Below are 18,017 nucleotides of genomic sequence, written 5' to 3'. Positions count from 1 at the left end.
GACAACAACACTGAGCAAGATGTCCCTCCTGCTGGGGCTACTTTTAATAGTTACAAAGATTTCTAGGAAATGAGAAATAGCAGGAAAAAAGATTCTTCAGTAAATTTAGTTTCTGTATCTCTCCAAAGAACAAAAAGGAAACAGATGGAGACAGCGCTACACTGGCCTTTGTCTGCTAACCTGAGTCGGTATCCATAGGGATGAGGCCTTCAGGGGAGGAGCTCTGGATGACAGGAGATACCACAGTGGAAAGCCTGTAGGACAGCAGCAGAAGCTTCCCCAGGACTGGCTTCCACTCACTCACGAGCCTCAGGTCACTGCAGCAAACACAGTAGAGACATTTACACTAAAAGCAAAAAACTCATTTGAAAAGGAAAATTAACACGAAAAGCACCTGAAAGAATTTGTGGCTGTGTTGTATATGAAATATTAAAAACTTAAAAACATGTACATATAGGTAGATAATTAAATCTAATTTTCAATTCTTTGTGAGGCAATGTACTGTTCTTTTCCCAAGACATACATCAGTAAGAAGCTAAAGGTAGGACATGAAGTATATTTCTCAAACAAGATATAGCTGTGGTCAGTCTTACTGTAGAGGCAACTTCTGAAACGCTCTTGTTATACAGTGGACTCTCCCATACATTGGAAACGAAGACGCAGCCTGAAGCAATGAGTTCTCAGCTTGAGATATTTCATCCTCAAGGTTTTCCATCAAGCATTTAATAACTAAAAAAAGCAAGCAGAAAACTGAAATAGCCTCAGTTATAGAACACATTTATAATACTCAGCTCAACTAAAAGTTATATTAGGGTTGGGGATTTAGCTCAGTGGTAGAGCGCTTGCCTAGCAAGTGCAAGGCCCTGGGTTCGGTCCCCAGCTCTGAAAAAAAAAAAGTTATATTAGAGGTTTTGTATGTATATGTACACATTTGCACATATGGGTGTATCTGTGCAAGTAGAAGTCAGAGGTCAGTGCTGGGTCTTCTCCAGTCCCTCGCCACCTTATTTTCTGAAGGCAAGCTCTTTCACAGAACCTCCTTGGGCTCACTGATTCAGTGGGGCTGGCTGGCTGGTTAGCTTTGAGAAGGAGGCTTGCCCCACCCAGCTGTTGACACTGATGCTAGTGATTCCAATGCAGGTCACCCGTGTACACAGCAAGCAGTGCACCAGGAGTCTCTCTAGTCACTGCACCAGGAGTCTCTCTAGTCACTGCACCAGGAGTCTCTCTCTAGTCACTGCACCAGGAGTCTCTCTAGTCACTGCACCAGGAGTCTCTCTCTAGTCACTGCACCAGGAGTCTCTCTAGTCACTGCACCAGGAGTCTCTCTAGTCACTGCACCAGGAGTCTCTCTCTAGTCACTGCACCAGGAGTCTCTCTAGTCACTGCACCAGGAGTCTCTCTCTAGTCACTGCACCAGGAGTCTCTCTAGTCACTGCACCAGGAGTCTCTCTCTAGTCACTGCACCAGGAGTCTCTCTCTAGTCACTGCACCAGGAGTCTCTCTAGTCACTGCACCAGGAGTCTCTCTAGTCACTGCACCAGGAGTCTCTCTCTAGTCACTGCACCAGGAGTCTCTCTCTAGTCACTGCACCAGGAGTCTCTCTAGTCACTGCACCAGGAGTCTCTCTCTAGTCACTGCACCAGGAGTCTCTCTAGTCACTGCACCAGGAGTCTCTCTCTAGTCACTGCACCAGGAGTCTCTCTCTAGTCACTGCACCAGGAGTCTCTCTAGTCACTGCATCAGGAGTCTCTCTCTAGTCACTGCACCAGGAGTCTCTCTAGTCACTGCACCAGGAGTTTCTCTCTAGTCACTGCACCAGGAGTCTCTCTCTAGTCACTGCACCAGGAGTCTCTCTCTAGTCACTGCACCAGGAGTCTCTCTCTAGTCACTGCACCAGGAGTCTCTCTCTAGTCACTGCACCAGGAGTCTCTCTAGTCACTGCACCAGGAGTCTCTCTAGTCACTGCACCAGGAGTCTCTCTAGTCTCTGCACCAGGAGTCTCTCTAGTCACTGCACCAGGAGTCTCTCTCTAGTCACTGCACCAGGAGTCTCTCTAGTCACTGCACCAGGAGTCTCTCTAGTCACTGCACCAGGAGTCTCTCTAGTCACCATTTTGGAAGTTCTGAATCAAAGATTTTTCAGGCGTATCAGCCTGTTACCAACTTCTAATTAGGCAATATTAAAGAATGGACTGCAGTCCCTTAATTGCTGGGGTTAATGAGGACACGCACTCTGAACCTGGGCGTCAAACTCCAGGACTATGTAGCATGACTATTTAGTAACAGTAAAATCAAGATACAATCAGACATCACGCAACCCATTTGTGTACAAGTTGGGTCAGTAAAATGGTTCAGTGGGTAAAGGAGCTTTCAATCGACCTGATGACTTGAGTTAGATCCCAGATCCGATGCAGTGAAAGAAGAAAATTAGCTGCTGAAGTCTGATATCCACATGGTTACACACTTACATACACACACACACACCCCAAATGCTACAAAAAATTAGAGTGTACAAGACAATAAATTTTTCTGTCATCATGTATATGCAAACATAAACATTATTCTAAAACATTTCCACTGCCCACTGACTCAGCACACACAAAAGTAAAACAAAAAGCCTTCACTGCCAGCAGCTATCACTCCCTTCTGGTAGCTCCGCCCATGCTCGGCTACAGGTACCCACTGATTCACTCTGTCCCTATTCTTAGCCAGGCGTAATGTCATATACTTATAATCCTAGAATCTTGGTAAGCTGAGGTGGGGAGATCAGGAATTCAGGATCAGACTGACTACATAGCAACATGGAAGCTAGCCTGGGCTATATGAGATTCTGTCTCAAAAACAAACAAACAAAAAACCCAAAATGAAAACAACAAACCACAACAACAAAGATTCTAGACATATTATAAATAAAATAAATAACAAGTGACCAGCTACAATCACCTGTCATAATGTTTTCAAAGTTCATCAAAGTTGTAAAATACTTCATTCATTCACATGGCTGTACAGGTCTAACATATTTATCAGTTCGGCAGCTGATGCACACATGGCTTATTTCCAATTTTAGACTAGCATGAATAATGCTGCTATGAACATCCTTGTACAGTTTTTGCCTAGGTTAATGCTTTCATTTCGTTAGGTATTCACAGGCTGAATGTTTGTCCTCAGTCCTAGCAGTGCATATTCTATTTTCTCCTGAACCTAATTAACGTTTATAGTCTGGGTTGTTTTTTAAAGATTTATTTATTGGGGTTGGGGATTTAGCTCAGTGGTAGAGCGCTTGCCTAGCAAGTGCAAGGCCCTGGGTTTGGTCCCCAGCTCCGAAAAAGAAAAAAAAAAGAAAAAAGATTTATTTATTTATTATACATAAGCACATTGTTGCTGTCTTCAGACACACCAGAAGAGGGCATCAGATCTCATTATAGATGGTTGTGAGCCAGCAAGTGGTTGCTAGGATTTGAACTCAGGACCTCTGGGAGAGCAGTCAGTGCTCTTAACCACTAAGCCACCTCTCCAGCCCTATAGTTTGGGTTTCTTATTCTAACCATCCCAATTGGAATGAAGTCTTTCCTCTCTGTGATTCTGGTCTGCATTTCTCTACGGGCTGATGGGACTGAGTGCTGCTCCATGTACTTGCTATTCGTTTACCAAGCATGCGCAGTCTTGGGCTCAACCCCTGCTACTGCCCTGCATAAAACTGGTATAGTAGCTCATACCAGTAATCCCATCCCTCAGGATGAGCAGAAGCTTAAGATCATCCCTGACTATAAAGCAAGTTTCAGGCCAACCTAGGCTACATGAAATCCTATTCAAAAATAAGAGGAATAGGAGGGTGGATGCTGGAGAGTTGTCTTCATTACAGAAGCATGAAGTCCTGAGTTTGAATCACCAGCACAAACATAAAAGTTTGGTAACTGCAGTGGTGGGGTTGGAAGCAGGGACAGGCAGATTCTGGAGGTTCCCGGGCCAGCCAGTCCAACAGAAACAGCAAGTTCCAGGTTCAATGGAGAAGCTGTCTCAAAAATTGAGGAGGGGTAGAGAGACAGTTCAATGCTATCTTGCTGTGCAAGCATGTGAGCCTGATTTCAAATCCCAAAGCTGAGCATGGCCGGATACTGTAGAAGATGGATAGGAGGATCTCTGGGTCTTGTGGACCACTGGACCAGGTCCAGTAAGAGACCTTGCTCCAAGAAAAGAAAACAGAGTGATAGGACAGGACACCAAATCTTCTCTAACCTCTGTGCACATGCACACACATGTGCACACACTTCAGGCATACACAACACTTAAGTTTCAATGTTTTTAAAAATAATTTAAAATGATAAGGTCGAGAAGTGATTGAGAAAAATACTGAACATCAAAGTAACTCTGCTCTGTACAGACACAACAAGGATGATCTAACTGTGGTCACAGAAAAACTATCACAGGAAAAAGTATACTTTGAGTTGAGAAAGAAAAAATTGCCCTTTTAGAAAATGTGTCTTATTAATGTACACTTTTGTACTTATTTAGCACACGTCTTCTGTTCTGAAATAGATTCATCAGGCAGTGTTGGCGCACACCTTCAATCCCAGTACTCAGAGGCAGAGGCAGACGGATCTCCAAATCTGAGGCAGCCTGGTCTACAGCCTGGTCTACAGCCTGGTCTATAGTCTGGTCTACAGAGCTAGCTCCATGACAGTCAGGGCTGCTCAAAGAAACCCTGTCTCAACAACAAAACAAGACAGACAAGGGGCGGGGAGGATGGGGAAGGAGGGAGGGAGGGAGCAGGGGAGAGAGGGGGGAGAGAGAGAGAGACAGACAGACAGACAGACAGGCAGACAGACAGAGACAGAGAGACAGAGGTATTAAAGATGAGTAAACTAATAATTTGCATTGAATGATACAGGTTGTGTTGGTAAACTCTTGAAATAAAAACAAGTGAATATTAAGCCAATGGGTGTTAACCAAATAGAAAATGAAATAGAGGGTTTGATAATTTACAACCAAAGGTCACTTTTTCAATACAAACCCACTAATGTGTTCCTTTCCACCACAGCAGACTTCTCTCCAGCTCCACATGTGGGCTGCTGTGCTGAAGAGGCAGACAGGGATGCTGGCAGAGCATCCTGCCAGATCAGCAGGTTCAGCAGGTAGGAGGCTGTCACACAGTCATAAGGTTTGGTGCTGGTGCTGAGCTCCAGCGCTGCCTGGAACAGGTCTTGCAGCTTCTCAGAACCCTAGAGATGAGCACAGTTTCAGTCACGATGGCAGGAAGTACCTTGAAGGAACCATGTGTTTAAACTTATGCCCACTGTCTGGCTGAGACTCAATATGAACAATAATGTCCATGGCCTGCTTTTCTCTATGAACATCGGCTACCTTTGTCATAGTACTTGGTGATGATCACTAATCACTTCAGACATGATGACCTTTAACATAATTTCAATTGGGAAACTCAACAGGCAAACAGATTTTCATTGTGAATCTGTTGGACCTCCAAGCCATACCACCTTCATGTCTACTCAGAGTACAAGTTTTAGTCAGCTTTGTTTCTCTCAGTTTATGTTATATCTGAGCACCACATCCTTGTCCTTTCTCTCTTTCCTTTCCCATAGAACTGGTTGCTTGAATGATAGAGCCATAATAAGACTCCTTATGGTAAAACTCCATACATGACCGGAGAACGGAGGACCAGATAGGATTCAGAAATCTGGCATGCAAACTCTTGCACCTGTGTTACAAGTAAGAACACAGAACAAGGGACAGCTCACTATAACAGCTAGGGAAAGGCACTGGACTGGCAACAGAAGACAAGGATCCCAGTCCCAATCCCACAGCTGACAAGCCACGTGTTCACTTCTCTGGACACCAGTGTTCGGTTGATCACTAATATATTATGATTCTTTTTCGACTGCTCCACAACTATCTAATGGGAGGGGTTAAAAAGTTATCTCTGAATTGGATTATTAATATAATGACATTAATGATGGCTAACAATTTCAAAACAGTAGATAGCAAATGTACTGATTTCAATGTCAGTTTATTTCTATCTAAACTTTTTTCTAGAATAAATCTTAAACTATACCACCTATAAATTAGTAAGAAAAAGATAAACAGCCTTAAAACTAACACTTTTATTCCACTTAAGTCAAAGTATTAATACAATGAACCCTTGAAATGGTTCAGTGCTTAAGAGCTGTAACCTGCATGGGGGAAGAAGAATCAACTTCCATAATTTGTCCTTTGACCTATACACAGATACACACAACACATAGACAGTGACACACAGGAAGAGATACATGAAAATGTAATTCAAAACTTAAATCAGGAATATACCATTAAGATATAGATGTGCAGTTTCCCAGAAAGATGGGAAGTAAACCATATGAGTAGCAAGGACATCTATCAAAAGACATGCCATCATGGACATGTGTTATACACAGGGCATTAAGCTAGTGTTAAAGGTACTGTTCAAAAATTTTGTACTACACAGGATAGAGGATATAGGGCTTTGAAATACCTAGTCAATATCTTAAAAGCCTTTTTTTTAAGTAGGAGGTGATAGATGCTTTTATTTTAACTACATTTATTTACTGGGGGGGGGGTAGGGAGCTGAAAGAGACTTGCACAGACTGGGAACTTACATGGAGGTCAGGGGAAAACTAAAAGAACTGTCCTCTCCTTCTATCATGTAGAGTTCAAAAACAAAACCCAGGTCACAAAGCTTGGTGACAAATACCTTTACCTACTGAACCATCCTGTCCTATTTTCAAGTCTTAAATGTTTATGTCAACCATTCTACTAACATGCAACAAGACCAGATACTATAACCAAAATCCTTTCTTAAACCACATGAGGCACAATAGTTGTACAGTATCTCTGGGGCAAGCACATGTTTATGGAGTTAAAAGTGCAGAAGGCTTCTCCAGGCCCCACCCAGGTTCTGTAAAATTGGGCCTCTCTATAATTTACCTTCTCACTGCAGATCCTCTCAAAAACCATTTGAATAATCAATGAGGCATAGCTAATCTATATGATAAAAGGCTGCATGTGATAACCAGTAAAGGAAATGGTGGGGCTGGAGAGATGGCTCAGAGGTTAAGAGCACTGACTGCTTTTCCAGAGGTTCTGAGTTCAATTCCCAGCAACCACATGGTGGCTCACAACCATCTGTAATGGGACCTGATGCCCTCTTCTCGTGTGGCTGAAGACAGTGACAGTGGACTCATATAAGTAAAATTAATAAATCTTTTTTTAAAAAAAAAGGAAATGGTGCTGATAGAAGAAAAATCTAAATTAAATTATCATAAGACACAAGAGTTTAGCAGCGAGCACCAAGAACCTTCCACTCACTAAGGCACTCCAAGAGACAGGTACAGGTAGATACTGGGCAACAACTCCTAACCTGGACTGAATCAGAACAGTGACACCCTAAGACACTGCAATGCCACACCAAAGGCACAGAAACAACAACACGGTGCTGTCCTCTACATCACTGCTTCACCTATAAGGTAATGTCGGGCTTATAGTCATACCCTAAATACATCCTAACAGCTTCAGGCCCCACAGGCCCCCTAGCCTCTAGACAGTGTTAATGAAAGGCTAAGACAAAGCTCAACACCCACTCTGTCCCTGCTGACCCAACATCCCCAGAGTAAGTTAAAAGGAAAAGAAGAGAGCGGCCAGGGTTTCCCTGAAGACACACTCTACACTGGGCCTTACACCTACCCCACCTTTGTTTCCTACCACAGCAGGAAGAGTCCTGTCGGGGGGGTGGGGCCCAGCACCTCAGCAGAGAATTGCAGCTAACCTCAAATATCCTGAGGTTTCAGTCTCGGTTAGCTATTGCTTATTGGAAGACCAGAACACACTGTCTACCTCAATTACACTCAGCTTCTCCGTCTACTAATCAGAAAGATTATCTTTAAAACCTCAAAATGACTGTAAGTGATATGTTTTGAACAAGTATTACAAGCCAAGGGAACTACGGAGCCCACATACCTGAAACCTACCACTGAACTTGTAAACAGTAAACCTCCTGCCTCCTCCACCCCCACCGCCACTGCCACCACAGCAGTTTAAAAAGCATAGCTCAGTGGTATGGATTTGGACCACTTCCCACGCTTGCAAGGGCAAAACACATAGTAACTGAAAGAATTATTCTACAGGCCTAGAAGGCAAAGAGCTGGGACAATCCTGACTGCTTTCCCTAAGCTAAAGTAAAAGTTCTGCATTCACACACATTTACACAGGTAAAGGCCAAATACCTGGAGCTGCCCAGCGGTTACTGATGACAGATTCATCAGAAGATCAAATGCTAAGGTTTTCACTTCTTCAAAAGTACTAGTAAAGCACTCCATAAGTATTTGGAAACGGCCAGCGTCGATATCATGACTCAGCTGATACACTGTTTGGATGTTACCTTAAAATGTAAACAAACAAAAATAAAACTGCCCAAAGTTATATGGCCAAATATTTATATAATATCAATACAAAAATTCCTATTTCATGTTTCATCTACAAGTTAAGATTTTGCTTTGTACTTTATACAACATACACTGTGCATAATAGCATAAAACTGTATCTCTTCAAATGGCAAAGTACTACAGCTTTAGAATATGAAAAGTGCTATGTTTTGAGCATTATAAGCCCAAGGGAACTAGAGCACACAAACCTGAAACCTACCAACAAGCTTGCAAACGGTAAACCTCCTGCCTCCTCCACCTCCACTGCCATTGCAGCAGTTTAAAAAGTGTAGCTCACTGGTGTGGTTTGGACCATACATTTTTAAGATTTAAAAAAATTTTAGGGGTTGGGGATTTAACTCAGTGGTAGAGCGCTTGCCTGGCAAGCACAAGGCCCTGGGTTCGGTCCCCAGCTCCGGAAAAAAAAAAAAAAAAAAAATTTTAACCTTTTCAAAAGGTATGAAAGATCTCTCAGTTACTTTTAAAATAAAAATAAACAAATAAATTTAGGAACACATCTTTTTAAAAAAAACCCTGGGCTAGAAAGATGGTTCTGTACTTAAAAGCACTTGCTGCTTTTGCAGAAAACCCAGCACCCATTTCTCATAGCCATCTGTAACTGTAGTCCTCTGGAATCCAATGACATCTTCTGGCCTTGGTGGGCATCAAGAACACAGAAGATACATGTATGCAGGTAAACATTCATGTACATCAAATAAAAAATACTTAAAAAAACAACTTATCCGACCCCAATCCACAGTCTAGAGTAAGCAGATACAGAATGATGAACATGACACATCTTGTGGCCTTTCTATTTCGACCCATCCCAATTTCCTAGTCATAGTGTACAATTTTTTAAGTGTTATTTTTTTATTTTATGCATATGAGTGTTTTGCCTGCATATATGTATGTGTAGCACACATGTTTCTAGTGACCACAGCAGTCAAAAGAGGCTATGACACTCCTTGTAACTAAAGTTACAAATGGTTGTAAGCCTCATGTGGCTGCTGGGCTAGAACCTGGTCTCCACAGGAGCAGGAATTACTCTTGCCCACCTTGGTCATGCCTCCAGCCCTGTGTTCAGCATGTTTAATACACTGCTGGGTTCTGTTAGCTGTAGTACTTTCTTGAAACTTCTACATATGTATAAATAAGAGATATTGGTCTACAGTTTTCTCACAGCCCCTTTATTTTTACATATTTATTGCATTTGTTTGTTTTTTTGTTTGTTTGTTTATGGGGCCTGGGCACACACACGCGTGTGCAAATACAGAGGTCAGAGGACAACCTGTGGGAGTTAGGCAGTGAACTAGGGAGGCAGGCTTGGCAGCAAAGGCCTTGCCCACTGAGCCATCTTACCATCCATCCTACAAAACCCTATTAGTTTTTCTAGTGCTTGACAGAAGGAGTCAGGTTATCTGTCCTCCTCAGTTTTGTGAAACTGTGAGGACAACAGAAAAGATTTAGTGGAATGTACAGTAAAGCCACTTGTCCTAAACTTGGCTCTGTTAGAACCCTTTTTTGATTGTTTGAGACAAGGAATTGGCTATGTAGGACAGGTTGGCTTCCAATCTGAGATCCTCCTGCCTCAGACCTTCAAATGCTAGGATTAAAAGCATGTATCTGGGGTTGGGGATTTAGCTCAGCGGTAGAGCGCTTGCCTAGCGAACGCAAGGCCCTGGGTTCAGTCCCCAGCCCCGAAAAAGAAAAGAAAAAAAAAAAAAAAAAGCATGTATCAATCTCTACGGCCACGTGTTAGGAGGTTTTGATTACTGTCTCAATCTCTTTTTTCATTTTTTTTTTTTTTTTCGGAGCTGGGGACCAAACCCAGGGCCTTGCGCTTGCCAGGCAAACGCTCTACCACTGAGCTAAATCCCCAACCCTGTCTCAATCTCTTTACTAAGTATAGAATTATCCCTTCTTTCATAGTTTTTTTCCTAGAAGCAATGTACATTTCATATAGATAATTTAATTTGTTGGTATGTAATGGTTTTTGTATTTTTTCTTTTATTGTGTATTTTCTTTATTTACATTTCAAATGTTATCCCATTTTGTATTATTTTATGTCAGTTCTAAAAGTGTAGAAATCTTCAAGTAGATGGCATATGTGAGAAACCACATTTTAACCACAAAAGTTCATTCACCTTATATATTAAATATAAAATAGTCATTATGGTTTTCATTTTAAATGTAACAGATGAAGCCCTCACTTATAACAGGAAAAATAAACACAGCAGGGGAGTACGGGCAGTCTTGGTGTGTGAGAAGAAGGCCACACAAGAGCCCAGGTTTGGCATGTGCTTGGCAACAGTGAGGAAAAGGAGACAGCTCTCTCTCATTCCCCTTCACTAGCAAGTCTAACTATGTACAAATGAGAGTTACATACTGAAGGGAATCTACAGACAGTACAATCCAATTTCAAACAAAGCAATACGCTAACGAAGTGTATGTGTCCCAGACACTGCTGAAGCTTACCTTTTGAAGCAGGAAACACTTCAGCTATTGATCCTAAAATGGTTAAAGCTGAAAATCTAGTTGAGTAGGAAGATCCAGGAAACAATGCTTCAAAAAGAATGTTGCAAACAGATGACATGAAATTCTAAAATTAAGAACATATCACAATTAAGTATAATTGAGTTAACTGGCAGCTGGTCAGGTAGGTCCCTTCAGGAGTAAGTGCTTCTGCTACATCTGACTCAGGGTGAAGGCTGCTGAAGCTATCCTAGCTGTTTGATTATCCTAGCTGCCTGACACCTACTACAGTTTGGACAGTTTATCCCATAAGGACTCGTCTGCTTCATGTCTGACCCCCAGTGGAATGGTATAACAGCAGGTGGGAAGGGGGCTTTAAGAGGCAAGGCCTGGTGGAAGGTAATGAGGTCTAGAGGACTTCAACCCCAGGAAAATGATTAATTCTGTCAGGGGTGAATCAAATCACTTTTAAACTATTAGTTTCCATGGTGTCACTGTTAGGCTACAGGTTTATTTTCTCAGCTTGCTGTCTTGCCTTCACTCCTAACCACATGTTCCTTCTACATTGGCTCACCACTCCGCTATTGCACGACCTGGTCAAAGCTGACCTTAACTCTGCTGTTTGGTCTTTCTAGTCACTAACACTCTTCTTCATAACCTAGATCCTATCAAAGCATCCTCCCCCAAGCACTTGATACAGCAACATGAAACGGTCAGGCACAAACTACACCATGACCTTAATAAACCCTGTCCTCACAGATTCAACAAGGCAAGCAACATGGTTTTAGAAAGAACAACATTAGTTCAGCTCTGTCTACGGCAGGGCTTTATGAATGCTAACTTCCCCTGGACATCAGGCATCAGATATGCGACTTTCCAAAGTTTTAGAGAAAAAAACAAAGAAATAGCCAATAAAGACTACTAAATTGACTGTGCTACAATCTATACAAAAATAAATATTGTTTTCTACTTGCCTCCCGAGATTCATACTCTACCATTCTATTTATACAAATGATTTTCTTTAAAGAAAACTTTTAATCAAAAAGCAAGATGGCTGGAATATGCAGTTCTGAAAAAAGTGCTTTCCTAGTGGGCACACAGCTGAGTTCTAGCTCCACTCCAAGCAGATGGATCAGAATTCAAAGTCATCTTAGGGACATACTGAGTTTGAAGCTAGCCTGGCTACATGAGTCTTTCTTATCCCCTCCTCCCCAAAGTAAAGTACTACTTCTTTGTGTATCATCAACTCTTCCTCTGCTAATTTAAAAACAGTATTCCCAGCATAAACTACAAAGAAAAACTGAGAAGTTCAGGGGTGACTGTCATGCATCCTGACACTGCTTTACAGCAACTGGAAGGCAGCCAAGCCCCAAATGACAGTCAAGAACACAAGACCCCAACATTCATTTTTCTGGTAGGCAGGCAACCTTAGATTTGATCTGGAGGCCCTCATGAACCCTAAGAATTTGTTGATGAGTTTATAGTTCTTTGGAATGTCAAAGGACTAGAATGCCTATCCAAAATATATCTATTTAACCCTATTTTAAATATTAAGTAAAACAATGTTCACATTAAGTCTTTAAGACTTATCCTAAGTACACTATCATTTGTACTTTTAAACAGGTTCCTTCTCTCAGCTATATTTAGAGAACAGGGCCCCCAGTCCTGAGCAATATTCCACATACTCACAGGAGGTAAATACATGCCTTTGTCGGTTGATATTATGTTACTGAAACAGCCTGATGAATCTTAGTCTGGTTCTACACTTGCTATGTAGCAGAGGGTGACCTCTATTTCTGACCCTCCTGCTTCCGCCTTATAAGTGCTGAAACAGGCATGTGCTGCCACTTCAAGTGTATGTACCCCACATAGCCATGTGTTGGAGCCACACCCAGCCTGGGATGCAACACATGACTGTATGCACAGTAAGAAAGCACTCTACCACAGAGTGACTCAGATTAAAACTCTAAGGCCAAATTTTTAAAAAATGCCTACCTGCTGGACATGGTACACATAACTATACTCACAGCTCTCAGAAAACTAGGACGGGGCACCATACATAGTTTGAGGCCAGCCTGGGCTACACAGTGAGACCTTGTCTCAAAGAAGGGAAAAAGGAAGATCCATAAGCAAAAACTAAAACACAAGCTTTTATGAAAATTGAGAATCTCAATCCACACATGAGGTTTTATGTTCCTAAAGGCTTAAGTGTCATTTTACGAATGCCATGTCACGCCTTTCAGAAAGAAGTGGGGGGGGGGGGGCAGGCAGACAGACAGACAGACAGACAGATATCTCCTCAAATCCAGCAATGATCTAAGAGAGGCTAATAAATGTCATTCTCACACACACAGGACAGGGCTCATTATACACTCTAAACCACTTTTTATGGCTCTTAGTGAAACTTGTTTAAATTTTTATTAATTAATTTATTTATTTATTATGTGTGTATTCACACATGGGCAGCACATGTTACCATGCCCATGTGGTAATCAGATGCCAATTTTCAGGAGTAGGCCATCTCCATATGGATTCTAGGCATGGAACTCAAGATGTTAGGCCTAGCCATCCCCTTTACTTGGTGAGCCAAGTAAAGTTTAAAAAGGTTTTTCTCACTTAATCCTCAAAACCAAGTTGTTTGGAGTTTTTGTTTGTTTTGGCGATTCTGACTTACTTGTATAGTTTAGTTGTATGAGACAGAGCTCACTATGTAGCCTTGACTGACCTACATAACAGGAGGTCAGGGGGATGGGTAAGTCAATGTAGTATTTGCTATTTAATCAGGAGGTCCTGAGTTGGGTCCGTAACACCCAAAGCCCAGGGTTGCGATGCACACCTGAAATCAGTCCTGAGTTAGAGACGAGAGGATGCTTGGGGCTTGCTGCCAACCAATCTAGCCCAATCAACAAGTTCAGGTTCAGTGAGAAACCTGTCTCAAAAAATAAGATGGAGAGCAATCAAGGAAGACATTTCCTATCAACCTCTGTCCTCCACATGCAGGCACGTACACACATACACATATAGAGACAGACAGACAGACAGACAGACAGAGAAGAGAGAACAGGAGAGGAGAGGAGAGGAGAGGAGAGGAGAGGAGAGGAGAGGAGAGGAGAGGAGAGGAGAGGACTGGACTGAAAGTTGTCCATCTGAGCCATAGCCCAAGCAGTGTCTTCTGAAGAGGCCATGTGAAGAGGCGGAATTTAGAGACAGCAACTACCAAATATCTAAGTAACAAGTAAACTGGCCCAACAAGAAGTGAACTACTGAGGTGAGCCCAGTTACATCACTCTGTCACAGTCGTCAAGTACTGCCTAGGTTCCACAACTCAGGCTACCTGCAGAAGACTAGCCAAGGCCAGAAGGGATATATAACTCCCAGCTTGAGGACAAAGCACAGAGCCACTATTCATCAAGGGACTGACCTCTGTTTGCTGCCCTCTAGTGCTTACTCACAGTGTGTTTTCTGAGGCCCTGCATGTGGGGCACATCACCTACCTTATACTGCTGTAAAGAGACAGAAGGCTGCTCTCTGGTGGACCGCTTCTCAGAGTCTGGTGTGGAGTTCCTTTGCTCTAATTTATACAGTACCTGAGAACTTTCTTGTATCCTACAAAACAACTTTTAGGGAGAAAACGACATTTTTTTAATATATGTGAACCACACAATAAACTAAATCAAACTGCAAGAACAATTTAAGACTAACAGAGTGTCTAGGTTTTCAAATATTGAAATCCGGTTTCTTTTTGACTTTTTATACTTTTACCAAAAACAACGTATTACTGCAACCAGAATTAAAGCAGTTCTCCCATTCCCTTTAAACTGGTGCGACTCTGCATGAGAGTCATTTCTATACCATACCCATTCCTTACCACAGATGTGCTATGGGACTGATCCAAGGTGACTTTCTCAAGAGATCACCATTTCATGGGTGCTCCTTCCCCATCGCCAGTGCTTTCTTCTCACCACCTATGCTCTAAGAACCCCATGCTGAGCAAGCTGGGGCTGGTGTGACAACTTGGTGAGTAAGGGTGCATGTCACTAAGCCTGACGACCTAAGTCTATTCCAGGGTCCGCATTGCAAATGGAGAGAACCAACTATTGCAAATTGTCCTCTGGCCTCCATAATTGCACCCTGGGATACACACCTGTCCTCTAAATAAATGAATAAAATGCTTAAAATTATACTTTTTAAGAGGTCAGGGTTGATTTTTTTTTTTACACCCAAGTGAAAGAACTCTGTGAGCTGGTTTTAACCCCTCAGAGCCAAGCACTGAAGCTGTGAAGACAGTAGTAGCTCAGGATCACAACCATTCTACACTCTCCCCAAATCTGGGACCTTTGTAAAAAGTAATTTCTAGAGCAATTACTATTTTCCCGTTCTGATGCAAAATTCTACCTTTGTAAGGAGCGAGCAAATCTGCTGCCGCACCCCTGGAGACTGGCTGTTGAGATTGTACGTGAGGAAGAACTGAACCCATTGCATTTCTTCTCTGGAGACCACTTCTGTGCTCCGACTGCTTTCACAAAGCAAGCCTAGTGTGTCTATCCGCACCTAAAATACATGAAACAATACGTGAATTGCTCTCTGAAATAAGAAAAGCCTAAAATACTTATAACATGTGATATTTGTACAATACCGAAGAAAAAAGTACACTTCATGTTGCCCACATATACCTCAGAAAGGTTTCTTAATCAAAACACCTTGTAGTTACCTACATCCTATAAAACCACCTCACTACATGCATAAAACCGGGGCCTGTACAAATTCAGAAGCCAACGTCTCACTGCTTTCTTGTCCTCTTAGTGCTACCTTATTCCAGACCTCCAAAGCTCCCATTCAGATCACACTAGCCAGACACCGTATACTAGCAGGCCCTTGGAAGCCTTAGAGATAAACCAGCTCACCAGGCACACTGACATGTGGGTTGTGTCTCCCAGTTGTAGGTTCTTTGTGTACGCTGTCTATGCTCCTACCAGACATGGCACAGACTGAGTACAGGGATGACACTTTCTACTGTCTCTTTAAGGGGCTCCTGGCAGTGCTAGGTCCAACTCAGGGGCCTCTAGCGGGGCTCCTAAAGCAATTAGATTATTAGGAACTGTGTATGCAACCAAAGTTTCCTTACTTGGCAGTGTTGGTGAATTAAGCCTTGCTTTACCCTGGCACTACACACAAGGTTCTCCCAGGCATGAGTTGCAGACTGAAGATGTCCATGAGCTCTAGCTGTTCGTAGACATGCCATCAAAGCTCCCAAAGCCCCTCTGTGATTACACGACCCTACAAGGAGAAAAGACTATTCTTGTTCCAAAATTACAGTGGCAAAGACTATTCCTGTGCTATGCAATGACTATGACATGTCAACTTTTATGATCCAATTACATTAAATTTTAAATTCTAGCATGAATTAAAGTGCTTTTCTAAAATAAAAATGACTGAAAATAATTGTTCATGCCAATAATTCCAAGTAAGCACAATTATCTTATTAATTTAAAGAAATCATAACTTATTTTCTAATACTTTAACTTTTGGCCTTAACACTTAAAAAATTCACCATATATGAATTAGAAGAAAATAATCAAGTTATAAACAATTACCCAAGAACAGTAGAAACACTGTAACAGTTCAAAGACTTTTTATTCTTGAAAATAAAGACTAAACCTTAACACATTTTTAGTTGTTCTCATTATAAAGAACAAAATGTGGACTACAGAGACTTGCTGATTAGCTGCTAAGGAAGGCACCGGATGCTGTGGCCATAGGAGCCTTAACGAAATAAAAATAAAAACAAGCTAGCATCAGAACAGGTTCGTCTCCAAAGCCTCAAGTGTTCGCTCAAAAATGCAAGAACAACTGTCAAAAGACTATTAAATAACAGAGTGGTTTTTGTAAGGAAATCAAAATTTCCTCTCAGAACCAAGTTAGTTCAAAGTTTCTTAAACTGCATACAAGGATATATATTTTTTTCTTTATCAAAAAGGATAATTTTAATCTATGCATCCATCTGAAGTGGCTGTCATTAATACCTTTCTTCACCACTTATAGAAGGGGAGAGGGGAGAAATTTAAACCAGAAGGTGACAAACATCTGCCTGGAGGCTTACATTTAAGTAGCCTAAATAGAAATTAATAAAACAAAAACTATCTCACCAGTTTCCGTATCAATAGGCGTCTGAAGAATCTGCACCATGTAGTGTAGGCTCTCGGGGCTGTAATTCAGTAACCTCGGCAAGTAATAATCAATCACATAAGACCTCTGATCCAAGTTTCCTCCACACAGTACAGAAAGGACAGGAAAAACCCAAGTCTCATGCCACTTATCCATCCAGGTATTGGTGACAGTTTGGGACTTCAAATGGCTCTTATGATTTTTAAACATGGTTTCCAAGAGGTCACTTGCATAAGGTACCAATGACTGGTCTCCCATCACCTCTAGGATTTGAGATGGAATAGTTTTATCTATTGCCAAAATATGTTCAATTCCAAGACTCTCAACCAAATAGCCAAGGCAAGCGTACTTCCCTTTAATATGCCATTCCAACTGCAGAAGACTCTTAGTCAGTTCCAGAAAGAAGGGGTCAGTGACTAAATCTGCCCCCTCTATAGTGAGCCGGTGCATTTGCAAAAGATTTCTGAATATGATTTTGGTTTGGTGTCTCAGAGCATCCAATGGATGTTCCCAGTGTGTATAGACATATTCTAAAAGTCTCCTAGGTATGCTTGAATCCCCATTCAGATGATCCTTTAGGCTTGGGGAACTTGATTCAAGGATTTGTATGGCTGAATTGGTCCAAGATGCCAAGATTCTAGACAGGAACATTTCTAGTGTTGACTCCTTAATCCTGGAGAAAAATAAACCGTGATGTATATTATTATAAACTACCAAGTAAAAGAAATTAGTTAGCTATCACAACTTTTAAATACAAAGAATGGATAAAATATTTAATGAAATTTACAACAACAACAAAATTACAAGTAAGGCCAAACAGAAAGTGAAATTTTCACATGAATCTATTTACTTTATAAAATATATATATATAAAATGAATACAAGGAAACCTTTAGGAATAAATGAAATGTTCATTATCTTCACTGTGATGA

The 18,017-nt window shown here is 41.7% G+C and overlaps 1 protein-coding gene across 11 annotated transcripts in view; it reads right to left on the bottom strand.

Annotated features, from left to right (window-relative positions):
* The window catches only part of Thada (THADA, armadillo repeat containing), a 303,931-nt gene that overhangs the window by 266,560 nt on the left and 19,354 nt on the right, over positions 1-18,017 (bottom strand). For all 11 annotated transcript variants that reach the window (XR_010052081.1, XR_005505507.2, XM_006239705.5 and 8 more), the window contains 9 exons: positions 17,068-17,759; positions 16,047-16,198; positions 15,317-15,472; positions 14,416-14,538; positions 10,925-11,048; positions 8,252-8,406; positions 5,014-5,221; positions 594-729; positions 181-317 (listed from right to left, as the gene is read on the bottom strand). Coding sequence is in view for 9 of the 11 variants with exons in the window: in XM_006239705.5 (XP_006239767.1) it covers positions 181-317; positions 594-729; positions 5,014-5,221; positions 8,252-8,406; positions 10,925-11,048; positions 14,416-14,538; positions 15,317-15,472; positions 16,047-16,198; positions 17,068-17,759 (1,883 nt within the window). In the remaining 2 variants the exon portion in view is untranslated. The remainder of the gene's footprint in view (positions 1-180; positions 318-593; positions 730-5,013; positions 5,222-8,251; positions 8,407-10,924; positions 11,049-14,415; positions 14,539-15,316; positions 15,473-16,046; positions 16,199-17,067; positions 17,760-18,017) is intronic.

This window comes from Rattus norvegicus, chromosome 6 (assembly GCF_036323735.1).
Source record: "Rattus norvegicus strain BN/NHsdMcwi chromosome 6, GRCr8, whole genome shotgun sequence".
Lineage (NCBI taxonomy): Eukaryota > Metazoa > Chordata > Mammalia > Rodentia > Muridae > Rattus > Rattus norvegicus.
The sequence above is the reverse complement of the archived record's forward strand: the minus strand, read 5'-3'. Positions and strand labels throughout refer to the sequence as shown.